This window comes from Cynocephalus volans, chromosome 9 (genome assembly GCF_027409185.1).
Source record: "Cynocephalus volans isolate mCynVol1 chromosome 9, mCynVol1.pri, whole genome shotgun sequence".
Lineage (NCBI taxonomy): Eukaryota > Metazoa > Chordata > Mammalia > Dermoptera > Cynocephalidae > Cynocephalus > Cynocephalus volans.
The window spans coordinates 57,883,810-57,901,929 of NC_084468.1; the positions used below are offsets into that span (position 1 = coordinate 57,883,810).

An 18,120-nucleotide genomic window follows, 5' to 3' on the forward strand; every position below is an offset into this window, starting at 1 on the left:
AAGTATGCATAGAAAATTGGATGTATGAAGAAAAGAAACTCAGTGTAAGTGGATGACAAGAGGAACTGGAACAGCTGATGACAAATATTCTTTTGGAAGAGAGTCAAGAAATTTATTTCACTGGGGGGAAATAGGCAAAATTCACTGATTGTTGAACACTAGATTAGAAAAAATGCTTAGATGCTCACTAAAAGGGCTTTTTGAATCAGGAATGCAGCAGGTCCACAAGCATTGTTCATATTTGCCAGCATTAGGAGGTAAGAAATTTAACTGTGGATGCACTGGTAAGAAGGAGGAGGACTCAAAAGTCCTATTTCCAGTGAATATTTTTTCCTTAAAAGAAGAAATATGAAACAGATAATGACAATGAAAACTAAACTGTATGATACTAAAGTATAAGAAAACTTGGCAGCAGTTGTAGATTCATTTATAATGTACATTTTACATAGACCACGGGCTTTAACTCTACTTAGGTCAATGTATTACTTGAGTCCAAATACTATATTAGCTGATTAATCCTGCTTTTTAGATAGTTTCCCTATGGTTTTAACATTAGCAATATAGAGGAACTCAGCTGCATTCTCTTATGGAATGTGCTTTACGGGATATTTGAAAATGTTCATGTGGTAGATTTCTGAGAACTCTAAAACCACAAATGTACATAGATTTATTGAGCAAGCTAACTACTATAAATTTTTTTTTGGCACAGAAATCATCATCCTCCACCATGGAAGTTCATTTATAATACTTTCACCAAAAAAAAAAAAAAAAAAAAAAAAAGCCACTCTGGAGCTTTAATATCTGCATTAAAAAGCAAGGGAACAGAACCATAGACCTGATTGCAGTTGAACAAAATTTGAATTCTTTACTCAGTGCAGGTTTTGATTAGTCACTTGGCTGTGTATTCAGCCTCAACAAATGCTTTTCTTTATGATCCTAATTAGACTAAAAATTATCTCTCAAATTACATATTGTCATCCCCCAGAGTTATGTATATAAGTTTTTCACAGTATGTACCTTCAATGTTTACCATTTTGACTCTGAAGATATACTGTTTAAGATTGTATTAAATATAGTTAATTAAATCTTTACACATGAATTACATTAAATTAATAACGAGTTGTATACACAGGTGGGAGTTTCTATTTTTATTTTTGGCGATAGGTGGTAGCTTTTAAAGGAGATGTTTTTAACCTTTATGCAGATGTTAAGAAATGTGGAAGATCAGGAATATCTATTTTTATTTAGATATTATATATGCTTCTCCTTTGACTCAGACCACTGTTGATTTTAAGCCTTGGAAGCAGTACAAAAGCTTATTGTAATGAAGAGAGGACAAGAAAGGAACTGAGAAGTATGTTTAGAAGTAGTTTATGTACATTATGTACTGAATAATGTACATAATAACATATATCTTATGCTTTTGATATGCCATCCCTGTATTTCTACGGGGCACTTTTAAGGACACACATTGAACAGGAAGTTAATATTTAGGACTAGTACTTCAGTTTGGAAAGTTTCGAGCTTGGTTCTCCCAGGTGCCTAGACACCTTGTGAAGGTCTGCCCATTGTTGGAACAGTTCTGGTGTCTCATCCAGCAGAGAACACTGTGCGGATTCATTTCAGTTCACGCCCAATGCTTTCTTTAGAACCATCTTAAGAGGAAGCTTCTCCAAGAAGCTTTTCCTCTTATTTTCCTCTTCTTACATAATTCTTTAACTTTATATTCCCTTGCCAATTTGCTCATAGTAGTTTCTGATGTAAAATCACCACTACCTGGTAATATTCACTTGTTTATTCTGAGTGAATTTAACTTTTTCCATGGAATTTACTTTAAGTTCCTTGTTTTTACACTAAACAAATGTATCTTTACTACAGTTAAAAAGAAATTTAATTCTGGGAACTATATGTTTGGAAAAATATAGAATAATTAAAATATTCAGGTAGTGGTTAATATATCCAATTACAACCATAACAGAATTTATAGACTTATATTCTGCAATACTTATAAATAAATCTGTGACAATTACATGGTTTTTGAAGTTGCACAATTAAGCTGTCCTTAAACACAAACTATAACTATTCTTTTCTTATTCAGACCATGTAGAAATAGTCTGAGTTTCTTCAGAAATTCTACATGAAGGCATGTAGAGGTATAAAGAATGAAAAACTGGTTTGGAAAAAATTTCTGAAATTTTTGACTTTAAATTTCAACCTGGACTGAAACTGACACACTTCGTAAATATATTTATCTTTAAAAAGGAGCTATTCATATTTTGAATGCTTTTTTCTGTCCCTTATTGGTTTTTTGTTGGTTTTTTTTTTTTTTTTGGCCACTTTATAAGATTTAATAAAAGCTCACAGACACATAGCTTATCAGAAACAGAAATCACTTTGAGAGTAAAAAATGTTAAAATTGGCATTTGGTATTATGATACTTTCAGCTTCTTACTGTGTATTGCCTCAAGAGAAGCAGGAAAGAAATAGTCATATGTAATTCATCAGTAATATAGAAGAAGAATCAAAGTGATTTTGCCTGATAGTGGTTTTGCCTTGTTAGTATCTTTATAATCTTATATAAAGTTTTTAAGAATGTCAAAGGATTGCAGGTTGCTGGAATGGAAGATAAAATATTATATTTTTGTAGAGTAACTCTATATTGCTAATTTTTTGGAGTCTTAAAAACATTTCCAAACTTCCCAAAGACATTTTTAAAAACTCACACTATTTGCAAACTATTCACCCAACAAGGGATTAATATCCAGAATATACAAAAAACTCAAACTATACAGTAAAAAACCAAATAATCCAATTAAAAAATGGACAAAGGAGATGAATAGATATTTTTCAAAGGAAGACATATAAAGGGCCAACAGGTAGATGAAAAAATGCTCAGTATCACTAGTCATTAGAGACATGAAAATCAAAACCACATTGAGATATCGTCTCACCCCAGTTAGACTGGCATTATTAAAAAGACCAAGAATATCAAATGCAGGCAAGGATGCAGGGAAAGGGGAACTCTTCTAACTGTTGGTGGAACTGTAAATTAGTACAGCTGTTATAGAAAACAGTATGGAGGTTTCTCAAACAACTATAGATAGAGCTACCGTACGATCCAGCAATCCCACTACTGGGTATATTTCCAAAGGAAAGGAAATCATCACATCAGAGGGATACCTGAACTCCCATGTTCATTGCAACTCTATTTACAATAGCCAAAATATGGAACCAAACTAAGTGTCCATCAGGTGATGACTGGATACAGAAAATGTGGTATATATACACAATGGAATACTACTCAACCATAAAAAAGAATGAAATTCTGCCATTTGTAACAACATGGATGAGTCTGGAGAAAATTATGTTAAGTGAAATTAGCCAGACAAAGAAATAGAAATACCACATGTTCTCACTCATAACTGGCTGCTAGGAAGGAAGGGAGGGGAGTGGGAGGGGGATGGGAAGGAGGGAGGAAGGAAGGAATAAAGGAAAGAAGGAAAGAAAAGATCCCAACAATGTGTTGAACTTTCAGAAGGAGAGAACAAACCTAAGAATGCTAGAGATGGAGGGAGGGAGGGAGTTTGGGAAGTGATAGGTCAGGTAAAGGGCATAAAGAAACATCACAATTTGTAAGAATGAACATGCTAATAATAAAGAAAATAATTTAATTAAAAAAACCCCTAAAACCAAAAAAAAAACCTCTCACACTATGACTCATTTTTGTATTTGAAAGAATAACTTTAGACCACAGTTAACAACAGTTTTGTGTATTTTTGAATATCTAGTCAAGATGATGTTGAATGTTCCTAACACAAAGAACTGACCAATGTTTGAGGTGACAGATATACTAAGCACCCTGCTATAATCATTGCACACAGTATGAATGTCCAAATATCATATTGTACTCCAAAATATGTACAATTATCATGGGTCAATTAATAAAAATAAATTTAAAAGAGAGGAAAAAAGAAGAGAAATAGAGAAAAGAATAGTGGTTACCAGAGGCAGGGAATGGGACGGGGGAGACAGGGTTGGGGAAAGGTTGGTAGACTAGTACAAAGTTACAGAGTCACGGTTAGATAGGAAGAATAAGTTCTGGTGCCCTAGGGTGAAAATAGCTAATAATATTATATTGTGTATTTCATGATAGCCAGAGAAAAAGAGGACCTTAAATGTTATAAATGTTATAACCACAAAGAAATGATAAGTGTTTAGGTGATAGATATACTAACTATTCTGATTAGATCATTACACAATATATGCATGTATTGAAACAACAAACTATACCCCATAAACATGTAAAATGAGAAAACGATTTTTTAAAAAAATAAAAGAATAACTTTAAATAATATGCTATGGTAGTAACTCAGAGATCTAGGAACATGAGAGATAAGGAGCAAAACACATCATGACTTTTAAGATCTCATCTCAGGAAATGTGTGTATGTATATATTTTTATAATGTAATTAAAAAAATTCAACATTTTATTATGAGATAATTGTAGATTTACATGCAGTTGTAATAAGTAACATTTATGTAGTCTTTACCTAATTTCCCCCAAAAGGACTGTCTTGCAAAGGTGTTGTAAAGGTAACAGCTTCAAAACTACACTACAATATCATAAACAGGATATTGACATTGATACAGTCAAAATACAGAATATTTCCATCACCACAAGGACCCATCCTGCTGCCCTTTTGTAGCCACGCCTGTTTACTCCCATCCCTACCCCTCTTTAATCCCTGGCAACCACTAATCTGTTCTCCCTTTCTATAATTTTGTCATTTACAGAGTGTCATATATTCATATAAGTGGAATCATACAGTACGTAACTTTTTGAATTGGCTTCTTTCAGTCAGCATAATTCTCTGGAGATTCACTGAAGTTGTTACATGTATCGATAATTTATTTCTTTTTATTGCTGAGTAGTATTCCATGGTATGATATACCAGAGTTTGTTTAAGCATATACCTGTTGAAGGACATCTGTCTTGTTTTCAGTTCTTGGCTAGTAGGTACAATGCTACAATAAACATTAGTGTATAAGTTTTTGTGTGAAACAAGTCTTTATTTCTCTGGGATGATGCCCAGGAATGCGATTGCTGAGTTGTATGGTACTTGTATGTTTAGTGTTTTAAGAAGCTGCCAAACTTCTCCAGAGTGACTGTACCATTTTACATTCGCACAAACATTACATAAATGGTTCTATTTCTTCACATCCTTCCCAGCATTTGACGTAGTCATTATTTTTTATTTTAGTCATTTGAAAAAGTGTGTAGCAATATCTCATTGTAGTTAAACTTAAGTTGCATTTCTCTAATTGCTAATGCTATTTAACATCTGTTCACATACTTGTTTGCCATCTGTAGATCCTCTTATTGAAGCACCTTCATGTGTACAATGAGGAATTGGCTCATGGGATTATGGAGGCTAGCTGGAGACCCAGGAAAGGCAGTGGTGTAGTTCCAGTTTGAGTCCAAAGACCTGAGAATCGTAGTACTGATGGTGTTAGTCCCAGTTCAGGGGCAGGAGAAGACCAATATCCTAGCGCAAACAATCAGGCAGACAGAGAATTCAACCTTCTTTTGTCTTTTTGTTCTATTCAGGCCCTCAGTGGATTGGATAATGCCTATCTACATTGGGGAGGACAACTGGGACCCCAGCCAAAAGGACCAGTTTCTGCAAAGAACTCCAGTTTTAGAAGAGGATAGAATGCAAAACTACAAATTAACTAAAATGGAAGTAGTTGTACAAAACTGTCTAAAATGGAGAAGAATATTGGAAATTCATTTGAGGAGGTTAAAGAAAGAATGTGATGCAGAGAGCACATGTCCAAAGTTCAGGACTCATCCCAGGTATATTGAATATAAATTGGCAAGATGAATTTAGAATTCCACTAAATAAAGTCTGTTGGAGTCTTCTATGCTAATAACTTGTGTACTTTGGAGTCTCAGAGAACTTCTCTGTCTAGAACTGAGTCACTCCCGTTGGACTTACCAAGTAGTTCAGGCAATTAGCTGAATCGGCCTACTAGATGGAGTGTTTTATTATTAATCATTTAAAATTAGTGCCTGACTATCAAAAATAATTATTACAAAATTATAATGAAAATAAAAATAAAAATAAAAATATTTTCCTCTGACAGATTAGAAAATAAGAATAATTAGTTTGGTAGGCCATTTTTAGTTCATGGATATTTTTGTGGAAGTGTATCTCATGTGCCCTATCAGTAGTGGCCTCCTTTAATGTAGTATCTTATTAGTATTTAAACTTTCTTAAAATATCTGGGCAGTGTCTAACAGATGGTTGTATGATTTAATAATAAATATTTTAAACTCTAAGCTCAAGGCTAAATTTGAAAAATACTTAAATATCGTTTTAAGTAAATTTCTGGCTTTATTGAAAGACATTTTGAAATACCAACAGGTACAGTGCTCCACATCAGGAAACAAGAGTGACTGAGAAGTCAAAAGATAAAGTAAAAAGAATCAATGCACTAAAGCTTATACAATTAAATGCAAAGGCAAAACAAACTCTCATTTAAAGGCTATTTGCTTTTCTACTTTTATATATAAACTCCTGCAAAATATTTAAAAGGAATTGGAAGAAAGCAGAAGAAAGACCATAGGAACAAAGAGAAAATAGAAGTGACAGCAAGAACTCTGGTTGACACTGAGGGATGAAAAGGAAATAAAATAAATCAAACAAACGTGAGAGCTCAAAAAGCCAAATATTGGGGCCATTTGGTAAAGGCACCAATAACCCTACATTTCTCAAAATGCCTGGAGAGCACAATATCCACTGTATATTAATGGATGTGCATCGTGATGTTGGTAGTAAGTTTGGGCAATACTTTTGTAAAAACATAGTTTTAAGAAGGACTTTTATGCTTTATTAAAAAGATAAAATATAAACTATTCAGAAAATTTGCCTATTTAGAAAGACTTATTTCCAGGGAATTGTGAATAGTCAAGATCATACTACTCAGAATATTTTTAAAAACACTTTGCTGATAAAATAAGTTTATAGAGCTGAAGACTTATTCTTCGATAAGAAAGCACACTCTGGGAAAAAATATATACTTAAAAAAAATGTCCTCTAGGATTTATCAAAAAATGATTGGTTAGTTCAGTTGTTTAAAGCCTGATACAAATGAAGCCATGCGTTGTTTCAGGATCAAGCCTTATGAAATAGATGAATTCTATTAATGTAATCCACACCTTAGCATTGGCCAGCTACTTACAAACAAGTGCTAGGCCAAGCTTCATTCTTCTTGTAAAACTCTTGATGGTTGGTCAGGACCATCATCCTTGTGTATGAAGATCTTTGTTATTATTCTTTCTATTACTTCTATGTAATTTGAAGTTTTACTTTAACCAATTATGATTTAGGGCAAGTATTTAAAATAAAAATTTTTATACCTATGCAATTCATTAGGTTGAGTGTACCATTATATACAAGACATTTTTGTGTGGGAAATGATCATTATTTTTTAAAACTAGACAGTCATAGCCTTAAATATGCCTATTAAAGTTATAACCATTCAACTTCATAAGGTGTTTAAAACCCTCACTTTAGCGTATAGGGCATTTCTTTGCCTTTACAAGGACTGATTTAGATTTTTCATTCTAGATCTTCTGGGAGAGATCCAACATGTTGTCGTTTTTGCAGATTTGTAGTTGGTGCATCTAGTCTAGTGTTATATTCCCTTCTCAGCTGTTGGTTTGATAGTTTATGGCAATGATCGCCAAGTGCATAATGGTGTGAGTTCAACCTGTTTGATAAGTGAGATATCACTCACATTGCTTTACCTATTCTTTTCTTTCCCTTCTTTTCTTCATTAAAGTTTGAATTATATGAACATTAGATATAATATGTATGTTCTGTTTTGATTGTAAAGCTATAAAATAGCTTAATGAGATCATATAAACAGTCATAAAATAGTTAATAAAACATTTTGTTACTAATTTAACTATTTATGTAATCATCTCTTTTTTAATGAAATATGATATTGTTTAAGCATAGATGAATATAAATTTGGGGGTTTAGAAAGGCATAAAACATTTCCCATTGTGATATGTTTATTAGCTTTATTGTGGTAATCATTTCACAATGTATACATATATCAGAACATCACATTGTACAAAGTAAAAATACACAATTTTATTTGCCAATTATACCTCAATAAATCTGGAAAAAATCCTATTCCCATTGAAATCAATGTAATTAGGTTAAGGAATTTGCCTTATGAGAGATTTTTCAGCAAAGAATTCTTTCATGGGCAGTAGAAAACTATGTGATCGATGGTTTTTCTAGGTTTTATGCTAACTAGTCCATTAAAAAGTCTTCTGGTCCAGTGAGTTTAGAATTGATAGAGAAAGCATTGGTCTCTCCCTGAAGACTACTCTCTAGAAATATTAATTTTGTTAGTTCCTTGGAAGGTAGTGACATTATCATTTTTCATGGGATTGAGGAGTGAGTGGAAGATAAATTTAAGTATTATATTCATAGATCTTAATAATTGAAGCACTCTTTACATCCTAAAACTGGAGGTAGCAATGTCTACTAGTAGCACACATGTGCCACACTTGCTATCACCCCTACTAAGTTGAGGTTCTGTAAGAGAATTAAGCTTTAAAGCCATAGGGCAACCATTTTATGAAGTGAATGTACATCTATGCATTCTGGAATGGTCCTAACTATATATCATCTTTGGAATAACTGAAAACACAGGCACTCATACCATTTTCTTTAGGGCCTAATTCTCTTGTGGAACCTAAGCTAAGAAAGGTTATAAATATTTTCTCTTTCCACTCATGTTGTCAGTTGCAGCTTTGGTATTATGAAATTTATTAATTCATCCAACAACTATTAACTGCTATATGCCAGGCCCCCTGCTAGACTCTGAAAATAAATGGTGAGCAAAAATGGACATGGTCCCTGCTCTCATGGAGATTAAGTTCTGATGAAAGAAATAGTCAGTAAATGCATAATTAAAACTGAAATTTACACCTTATAAAAAAATAACTCAAAATTGATTAAAGACTTAAATGTAAGACCTGAAACTGTAAAACTATTACAAGTAAACATAGGGGAAAAGCTCCATGATATTGCTCTGGGCAAGGATTTTTGGAATATGACCCCAAAAGCATGGGCAACAAAAATGAAAATAGACAAGATTACATCAAGCTAAAAAGCTTCTGCATAGTACAGGAAATAATCAACAGAGTGAAGAGACAACCTAAAGAATGGGAGAAAATATTTGTAAACCATAAACCTGATGAAAAGTAAATGTCCAAAGTATGTAAGGAACTGAAACAACCTAATAGTAAGAAAAGAAATAATCCAATTAAAAAATGAACAAAGGATCTGAATAGACATTTCTCAAAAGAAGACATACAAATGGCCAACAGTTATATGAAAAGATGCTCAACATCATGAATCATCAGAGGAATACAAATTAAAAACCTCAATGAGGTATCACATCATACCTGTTAGAATGGCTTTTGTCAAAAAGTTGAAAGAAATTGGTGTTGGAGAAGATGTGGAGAAAAGAAAATTCTTGGACACTGTTGGTGGGAATGCAAATTAGAACAGCTATTTTGGAAAACAGTATGGAGGTTCTTTAAAAAATTGGAAATAGATCTACAATATAATCCAGTAATCTTACTGCTGGGTATATATACAGGGGAAATGAAATCAGTATGTCAAAAAGATATATGCACTCCCATGTTCATTGCAACATTATTTACAGTAGCCAAGATATGGAGGCACCTAAATGTTCATCAGCGAATGAATGGATAAGGAAAAATGGTATATACACACAATGGAATACTACTCAGCCTTAAAAAAAAAAAAAATGGAAATCCTGTCATTTGCAATGATGTTGATGAACCTGGAGGACATTATGTTAAGTGAAATAAGCCAGGCACAGAGAGACAAATACTGCATGATCTCATGTATATGTGCAATCTAAAAATGTTGACTCAAAGAAGTAGAGAGTAGAGTGGTGGTTACTGGGTGCTGGGGATAGGATTGGGAGGATGTTTGTCAAACTATACAAAATTTCAGTTAGATGGGAGGAATAAGTCCAAGAGATCTATTATGCAACAAGGTGACTATAGTTAATAACAATGTATTGTATTCTTGAAAACTGCTAAAAGAGTAGATTTTAAATGTTTTCACCACAAAAAATGATGAGTATCTGAGGTAATGCATGTGTTATTAGCTCAATTTAGCCATTCCACATAATGTATATATTTCAAAACATCATGTTGTACATGATCAATATACACAATTTTGCATTTCCTGGATGCTGAGTGATGTTGAGCATTTTTCCATATGTCTGTTGGCCATTTGTATATCTTCCTTAGAGAAATGCCTACTTAGCACTCTTTACAATAGCCAAGAGCTGGAACCAGCCCAAATGTCCATCATCAGATGAGTGGATACAGAAAATGTGGTACATCTACACAATGGAATACTACTCAGCTATAAAAACGAATGAAATACTGCCATTTGCATCAACATGGATGGACCTTGAGAGAATTATATTAAGTGAAACAAGTCAGGCACAGAAAGAGAAATACCACATGTTCTCACTTATTGGTGGGAGCTAAAAATTAATATATAAATTCACACACACACACACACACACACACACACACACACACAAAAAAGACGGGGGGGAAGAAGATATAACAACCACAATTACTTGAAGTTGATACGACAAGCAAACAGGGGGGACATTGGTGGGGGGGAGGGGGGGAGGGAGGAGGGAGGAAGGTTTTGGTGAGGGCCAACAATAATCAGCCACAATGTATATCGACAAAATAAAATAAAATAAAATAAAATAAAAAGCACTGCAGACATTGAAAAAAAAGATATACAAAATTTTTATCTGTTAACTAAAATAAATAAATGAATAGGAACAGAAAACCCCTAAGAAAAGTGGTGAGAAGGAAAAAATTGGGCTTCTATTAGAACTGTGTCAAAGGAACTTTACCTTGACTGTGATTGTTGGCCAAAAGTCATGACAAAAATGTTCTCATTTAGCAACTTTCAGTCACTGTTTCATTTTACCAACTAATGATGGCAATCCACATTACACAGTTTATACTGGAAAGCTTAAAATACATTTACCAAATAATGATAGTAATTGTGCCTCTCATTCCATATTCACTAACTCTCAGTGTAAACATAAGTGCAAGTAAACTTTTTGAGGAGGGAAAATATTCTCTTTCTCTTTGAATTACCCATAGTGCCTAGCAAGGCCATTGTATAAGTAGTTCATAATTGTTCATTAAATTTATTTAATTTTATTCCATTTCAGCAATTCTTTATGTCAAATATGGCTTTACATCCTTTCTTCACTAATAGTAAAATTGGGGACAGGATTTAAAAGATTTAAATTTGGAATGACCGAATACAGGTTTGGAAAAAGAAGACAAATCTTTTTTTTTCAAAATAAATTTTAAATTGGCAGCTTAAACAGATTTTTAGTGCAGCCATCAGTTCTAAACTGATTCATAAACATAGTGTAGAAAATGCACAACACACTTAGAATCAAAACACATGGTTCCAGTCTTGGTCTGACCATTATTTATTTGTTTTATTACTTAGGATGAATCATTTTACTTCATTAAATCTTGATGTTCTTTATCTGTAAATAAGGCAACGACACTCGAGATCTCAAAGGTATTTTCCACCTTTGAAGTCTTTTAAATGTCCACAGTGCAATGACTAATGAATTTTCATTTCATTTGCTCTGGTCCAGAAATTGTCAACCCATTTTCACTATTCCTGGTTTTGCTACTGATCTGGAATAAATTATTTAGCAATGCATGGCAGTTATAGAGAATATAAATGCTAAATGGAAATTCTGAGAAATTTTGATTTTTACTCTTAATCATCCATGGCAAATTTTTTAAAAATCATAAAACAAAACTCTTTTTATATACTAATTCCAGTATCACTTGTTACATGCATAGGAAAAGAAAAGAATAAACAAAAAATAATTAATACAGTAGAATTTTATCCCAATTTCCTGGGCCATAGTTAGTGTTCATTCAGTATTTATTCAATAAACGGATAAGCAAATTAAGTCCTGGTTTGGTTTAGCATTATAACCAAGAATTATATAAAACCCTTTTCCTGGGGTAGTTATAATTATTAAATGCTAAAATGTTAATGGATACTTAACTTGATTAACTGTTTTTATTTCTACAAGAGCAATAATTTTTATTCTTGATTTTCTTCATCCCTGAGGCTTGAAAAGTCTTTTTAAATGGGCTTATTGCCCTATTTTCAATTCTTGTATAACAGGCACACAGGTATATTCCATAAGATTCAGTTGGCTGTGCAGTGAATATCTACATATACAGTTATTAGAAGAATAACTGCTATGGCTGGGAAAATAGTCCTCTGTAAAAGTGTACATATATATAGATGAAGATCTTGATTAGTATTTATTGCGTACTTGTGCTATGCTAGGCACTGTGCTAAGTGCTTTAGATGCACATGTTCAATTATTCTCAGAAAAAAAAATACTGTGAAGTATATGATACCATAATCTTCTTTCTAAAGATGAAGAAACTAAGACTGAGATACAGTGATTTGTTTTTGGTGGGAGCTTAGGAATGGAGAGGCAGAGTTGTCCTTGTGCTAGTGCTTTGGGAGGTCACTCTCGCTTAGGAATGTCTCTACTTCCTTCCCTTTCACCCATAGGGAAGCCTGAGTTGGGGTGGGGGTAGGAGCGGGACTATTGATAAAAGTAATAGTCTATCTTCTCTTTATCTACCTATCTTATCTTATCTTTATCTGTCTATCTATCTATCTATCTATCTATCTATCTATCTATCTATCTATCTATCTATCTATCTATCTATCTATCTATCTATCTATCTGCAGGTTGACTTGCAAATCCACAATCCATAGGACATACATTTTGAGTGCTTTTTCTTCTCCTGATAAAAACCCAACAATTAATGATACTTATTCTGTAGCAATACTGTTTATTTAAGTGCTTTTTGTATGTATCATGTATATTTATATGTATTAGGTCTTTGAAATGCTCATAAAAACCATATGAATTATTATTATAACCATTCCCATGATGATATTATTAGACTAAGTCAAAGAAATGTTAAGTAATTTTTCCAAAGTCACACAGCTAATATGTAGAGGACCTGGGATTCAAATCTCAGGCCACCTCATAGCAGAACCCATGACCTTAACCTCTATGTTATATCATCTCTTTCTGTGCATAATAATATAGGACACTAGTGCTGTATTAGCTTATTCACTGTAGCTAACAGCACTGGCCAGTGATATGTAAGCCGCAGCTGTAGGAAGTGGTGACTTTTTCCTCTGTGTTAAGCAGCTTGTATGAAAATGAAACCAACAACCTTGACATATTTAGATGTAGTTTCTAAGCAACTGAACTAACCAGACAGCATAAGAAGGTCAGGCTATTCAATAAGTTGTTGTGACAGCGACTTTGACTGCCTAAATAAACTTTTCACAGATCCCTCAGGTACAGACACATTTATGTGGCAACCAAGGAAGATTCACAATTCATCTCAGTGAGAGCTGTCTTGAATGTGAGCCTTGCATCAACTTGATTCAAGGTGGTTTTGGAGGACTGGCCCTGTTGGCTGCTGGGATTGACCCTGCACACATGAGTCCCAGCCAGTTTTATGAGGCATCTAGTTTCTGATGCAGAATGAAGAGCTCCGGAGGGATAGGAATTTTCTAAATGACAGGAGGAGGTTAAGACAATACCAAAGCGCCATCCATACTTAAGGTGCTACACTTAACAGTCACTGCTCTTCATAAAATTGTAGTAATAAATAAAATTACTGAGAAAAATTATAAATTAGGAGAAGGCCCCTGAAGGTCTGTTTTCTTGGGATATTACATAATGTTCTTAAAGTTTGGAAGAATACTGATATTCCTCCAAATACCATAAAAGAAACATAACAATGCTGTTTCTTTACATATACCATAAAGAAACATAATAAGTACCATAAAGAAACATAATAATGCTATGTTTCTCTACATTTGAGTTCATGTTTTTAGCATATAAGTCTCTAAAAATATATCTTTGAAGGAAAATTCTCTGCAAATTGGACAGCTGCTTGTTTCTCTCTATTATTTTGTGGTCACTCCACACAGGGTAAGCTGTGTGAGAAGAAAGGTTCTAAGAGAGCATCCATTAACCTAAGGAGAGTCCCATTTCAACAACATGATGGCTTCCTATCCAGGAGAAGCATGCTCTGGTTTTGCTTTTGGATCCTTTTGATGTTCCATGAAAATGAACACTTGGTATATATTTTTTTCCCCTAAACCTTTTTGTCCTTTTAGTCCTTCCTGTAGGGGTAGCAATACATTTCTGCCCTTGGTCAAATTTGTTATAGCAGAGAAGTGATAACTCAGCTTAGCTGTGTACACTGTTGGCTGTACTTTTATCAAGATCTGAGAGACACTTATTGTCCTGGTAACGAAGGGAGAGTTGTCCCCACATTTTAGAGGCTGTCTTTCACAATATTGTTAGGTGACCGAGAATAAGAATTAGATTATACATGAGAGGGAGAGAGATTTGGTTTATTAAACACATATCAAGAAGTAAGTTTGATGTTAAAGAGGCTCCAACAATTCTGGCATTTTTTGAGATATCCAGAGAACTGAGGGAGTAATCATGACCCACAGAATAAGCCCTAAGAGTTTAAGGCTGCCTTGTTTTTGCAAAGAAATGTTATTTGGGACCCTGAAAACTTTAATAGTGGTTAAAAGTAACTATCATTCTATATGAAATGATATTTAATGAGAAGAATGTTGTTTTCATTTGCATAGCAAAACCCCATATTTAAACTAAAAGATGAAAATCATTCTATATCACACATAAGAAGGCTTACCTGAAAATTTAAACGAGGAAGGATCTATACATAAAGATCCAGTTTCACCTGTTAGCTTCTGACGTAAAATGGTTTCGATCCTATCCCAAAATTTTCCTGTATTATTTTTATAACAGGATTTAAACTTCAGCACAGCATGTATTATCACTTTCCCTTTGGCTCGGCTGCAGAACATAAACAGACAAATAAATTACGCTTTTATTATTGAGCCTCTATCATTCTTAGTGGAATTATTCTATTCCTTGTTAACAGAGCTACTGGTAGCCATCCCAGTCCTTCCCAAGGGAGTGGAAATGTCACTTTATGGACATAGAGGAACAGTGTAAGGAGAATGTAATTTAGATTTAGGGGGATTTAGTTTGTATTCTACGTTTACCATTTGCTAACTCCTTGACACAGCAAGCTGTTTGCATTCTCTGTTTCTGAGTTTATCTCTAAGATGGGGATGATAGTTTTATTTACTGGGTTATTGTAAATATTATAGATTGTAAGCATATTATAGGTAATGAATATGGAGGTATTTTTGAAAATCTCAGATTGCTGTGCAAAAATTATTCATTAATATAAATATATCAATGTATTATAAATTCACTATGGACTCTGTAAGAAGGGCCAATAGAAGATAACAAAATGAAAGTAAGAGGTAAAATGAGAGAATCATTTATTATCTTGGTTTTCTTTCAATGGAGACACAATTTGCAATAGCGGGCTGGTTGTCTCTCACCTGTTGGAAATCGTGACTGGGAGCAAAAATGTTACACTGGATTTATTTTATTTGTAATTCTGACTTGAGGATGCAAATGTAGAAGCCAGAAATTTGAAAAGAAGGTAATTACTACTGACTTGATGGAATGTCTATTCCATTCTACTTTGTTTCTGTGCCTTCTCACCTCTTTCTCAGCATTTCTACATTTGAAGATCCACAACAACCCTATGTACTCAAGAAAGATCCTGAAAACATCTACTTCCAAATCTTCATAACACTTATGAACAAAAATTAAAAACCATGGCCAAGATCTAGGATTTTCTTTCTTTCTTTTTTTTTTTTTTTAAAGATGACCGGTAAGGGGATCTCAACCCTTGGCTTGGTGTTGTCAGGACCACGCTCAGCCAGTGAGCAAACCGGCCATCCCTATATAGGATCCGAACCTGTGGCCTTGGTGTTATCAGCACTGCACTCTCCCGAGTGAGCCACGGGCCGGCCTGAGATCTAGGATTTTCTGAATGACTATAATGCCTTATGTTTTCCAGTATAATTTTAAGTAGATGAATTAGCTAATTTCTACATCATCCTGTATCACTTTACATTTTGGGGTGTATGTATACCAGATGCCCTTCCTTTTAGGGATATAAATGTATTTTACCTTTTTTCTTTATAGAATATTAAGCCAATTAATAATTACATGTCAATTTATTAAGTATTCTCACCTCTTCTCCTGCTTTTATGTTTCTCACAGGTGCAATGCTAATGTTTCCTTGTCTGATCTGTAGGGACAAAACTTGTGTTCCTTAGGGAACAGACAAGGGCATATCATTTACTCTGTTTACTTAAGATTTTGTCAAACCATGAAGGTCACTCCAAACTTTTCCCTAGGTTCAAATAACAATCTACAACCAAACTAAACATAGACACATGAATTCTTATTCTGACCTCAGTAGGGTCATATGATCCTGTTTATTGCTGAAACTAACAGTTATTTTCATTTTACCTTCTTTTGATTCACAAAATGTTTAGTTTTATGTGACAAATGTCTGTCATTTTTTGCCACAGGCAGTTTTCCTTTTCATTAATAAAATTTCTTTCCATTAATTTGTTCATTTAACAAATGTGTGAGCTGGCCAGTTAGCTCAGTTGGTTATGGCACAGTGTTATAACCAATGTCAAGGATTCAGATCCCCTTACTAGCCAGTCGCCAAAACAACAACAAGCTAACTAAGTAATAAAAACAAATGTGTATTAGTCCAGACAAATATGCCAGAGTTAGGAGCCAGAGTCATATCAGCATATACGATCACAGGTCCCCACTCTCATGCTGTTTATATTCTAGTAGGGGAGGCAGGTAAGCAAGAAAACAAAAAAGATAGTCTTTAAGAAAACAGAGCAATGACTGAAGGGTAGAGATGGTAATGTTATACACAGCTTCAGGGAAGGCCTCTTTGCAGTGAGACCCTAATGACAAAAAGGAGTGCATCATGCCAAGATTTGGGGGAGGAACATTCCAGAAAGAAGGAACATCAAGTGCACAAGTGCTGACAAGGATGGCCTTTACCTTCACCTTAGCTTTGTGAAACTTTAGACAGGCTTCTTCCTGACTCTACACACTGACCTTCCTTTCTTACAGTGTTTATTTTAGAAAACTTGTAAATTCTTTCTCTGCCCCTTTGAAGTGTATGTAAACCTTTTAAAAGCCTCTTGATAGTTTTACAACCCAGGAAATGTCTTTCTCAAGGACCTGAAAGCCATCTCTTCCAAACCATCAAAGAAGATAGCACCTCAGTCTTCTAGTTTCTATGGGAAGGTGGGAACTTAATTTCAGTGGACGCCTTGCTTCAAGTTATAAAACCAGCTCCTGTCATAAAGACGAAAGAAGTCTACTCTTTCTTTGGGTAAAACTAAGTAGCTCACATAGATGGCCTAAGTGCTCCCACTCATTTCAGCCTTTAAAAACCCTACTGCCCTTTGTTTCAGTGGAGTCAAGTTAAGACTTAGTTCTGGCCTCTCTCTCCTATTGCAACAGCCTTGAATAAAGTCTTTCTTGACTGTTTAACTTTGGTGCAATTTTTGCTTTGCAGCTTTGTGGCGGGAACAACTTCAGCTTGTTTATTGGAAGAACAGTAGCAGGTCAATTTAGATATAAAGTTGTGAGTGAGGATGAGGGTATGAGATGAGGTCAGAGAGAGAGAGAGAGGCAGGGGCCAGCTCAGGTAGGGTCATGTATATTATAATAAAGAGTTTGGAATTTGTGGGAAACTGCAGAGGATATTAAGCAAGGGAGTGATGTGCCCTTCCCATTCATTTTGTTGCTGTTTGGAGAATGGATTGTAGTGAAGCAGGAGTGAAAGATGGAGACTGGATAAATTTATACAATAATTTAGATAAGATTGCCTGGGTTCAGATTACACCTTTATTATTTACTAAATGTGTGACCTTGGTAAGTCACTTAACCTATCTTTGCTTCTAAAATAGGTTTATAGTTTCCCCA

At 34.2% G+C, this 18,120-nt stretch overlaps 1 protein-coding gene across 1 annotated transcript in view; it reads right to left on the reverse strand.

Moving 5' to 3' along the window:
- Positions 1–18,120, reverse strand: part of LOC134385705 (transmembrane protease serine 11C-like) — a 63,310-nt gene that overhangs the window by 11,936 nt on the left and 33,254 nt on the right. The window contains exon 5 of the mRNA XM_063107437.1: positions 14,918–15,081. Within this exon, the coding sequence (XP_062963507.1) occupies positions 14,918–15,081 (164 nt within the window). The remainder of the gene's footprint in view (positions 1–14,917; positions 15,082–18,120) is intronic.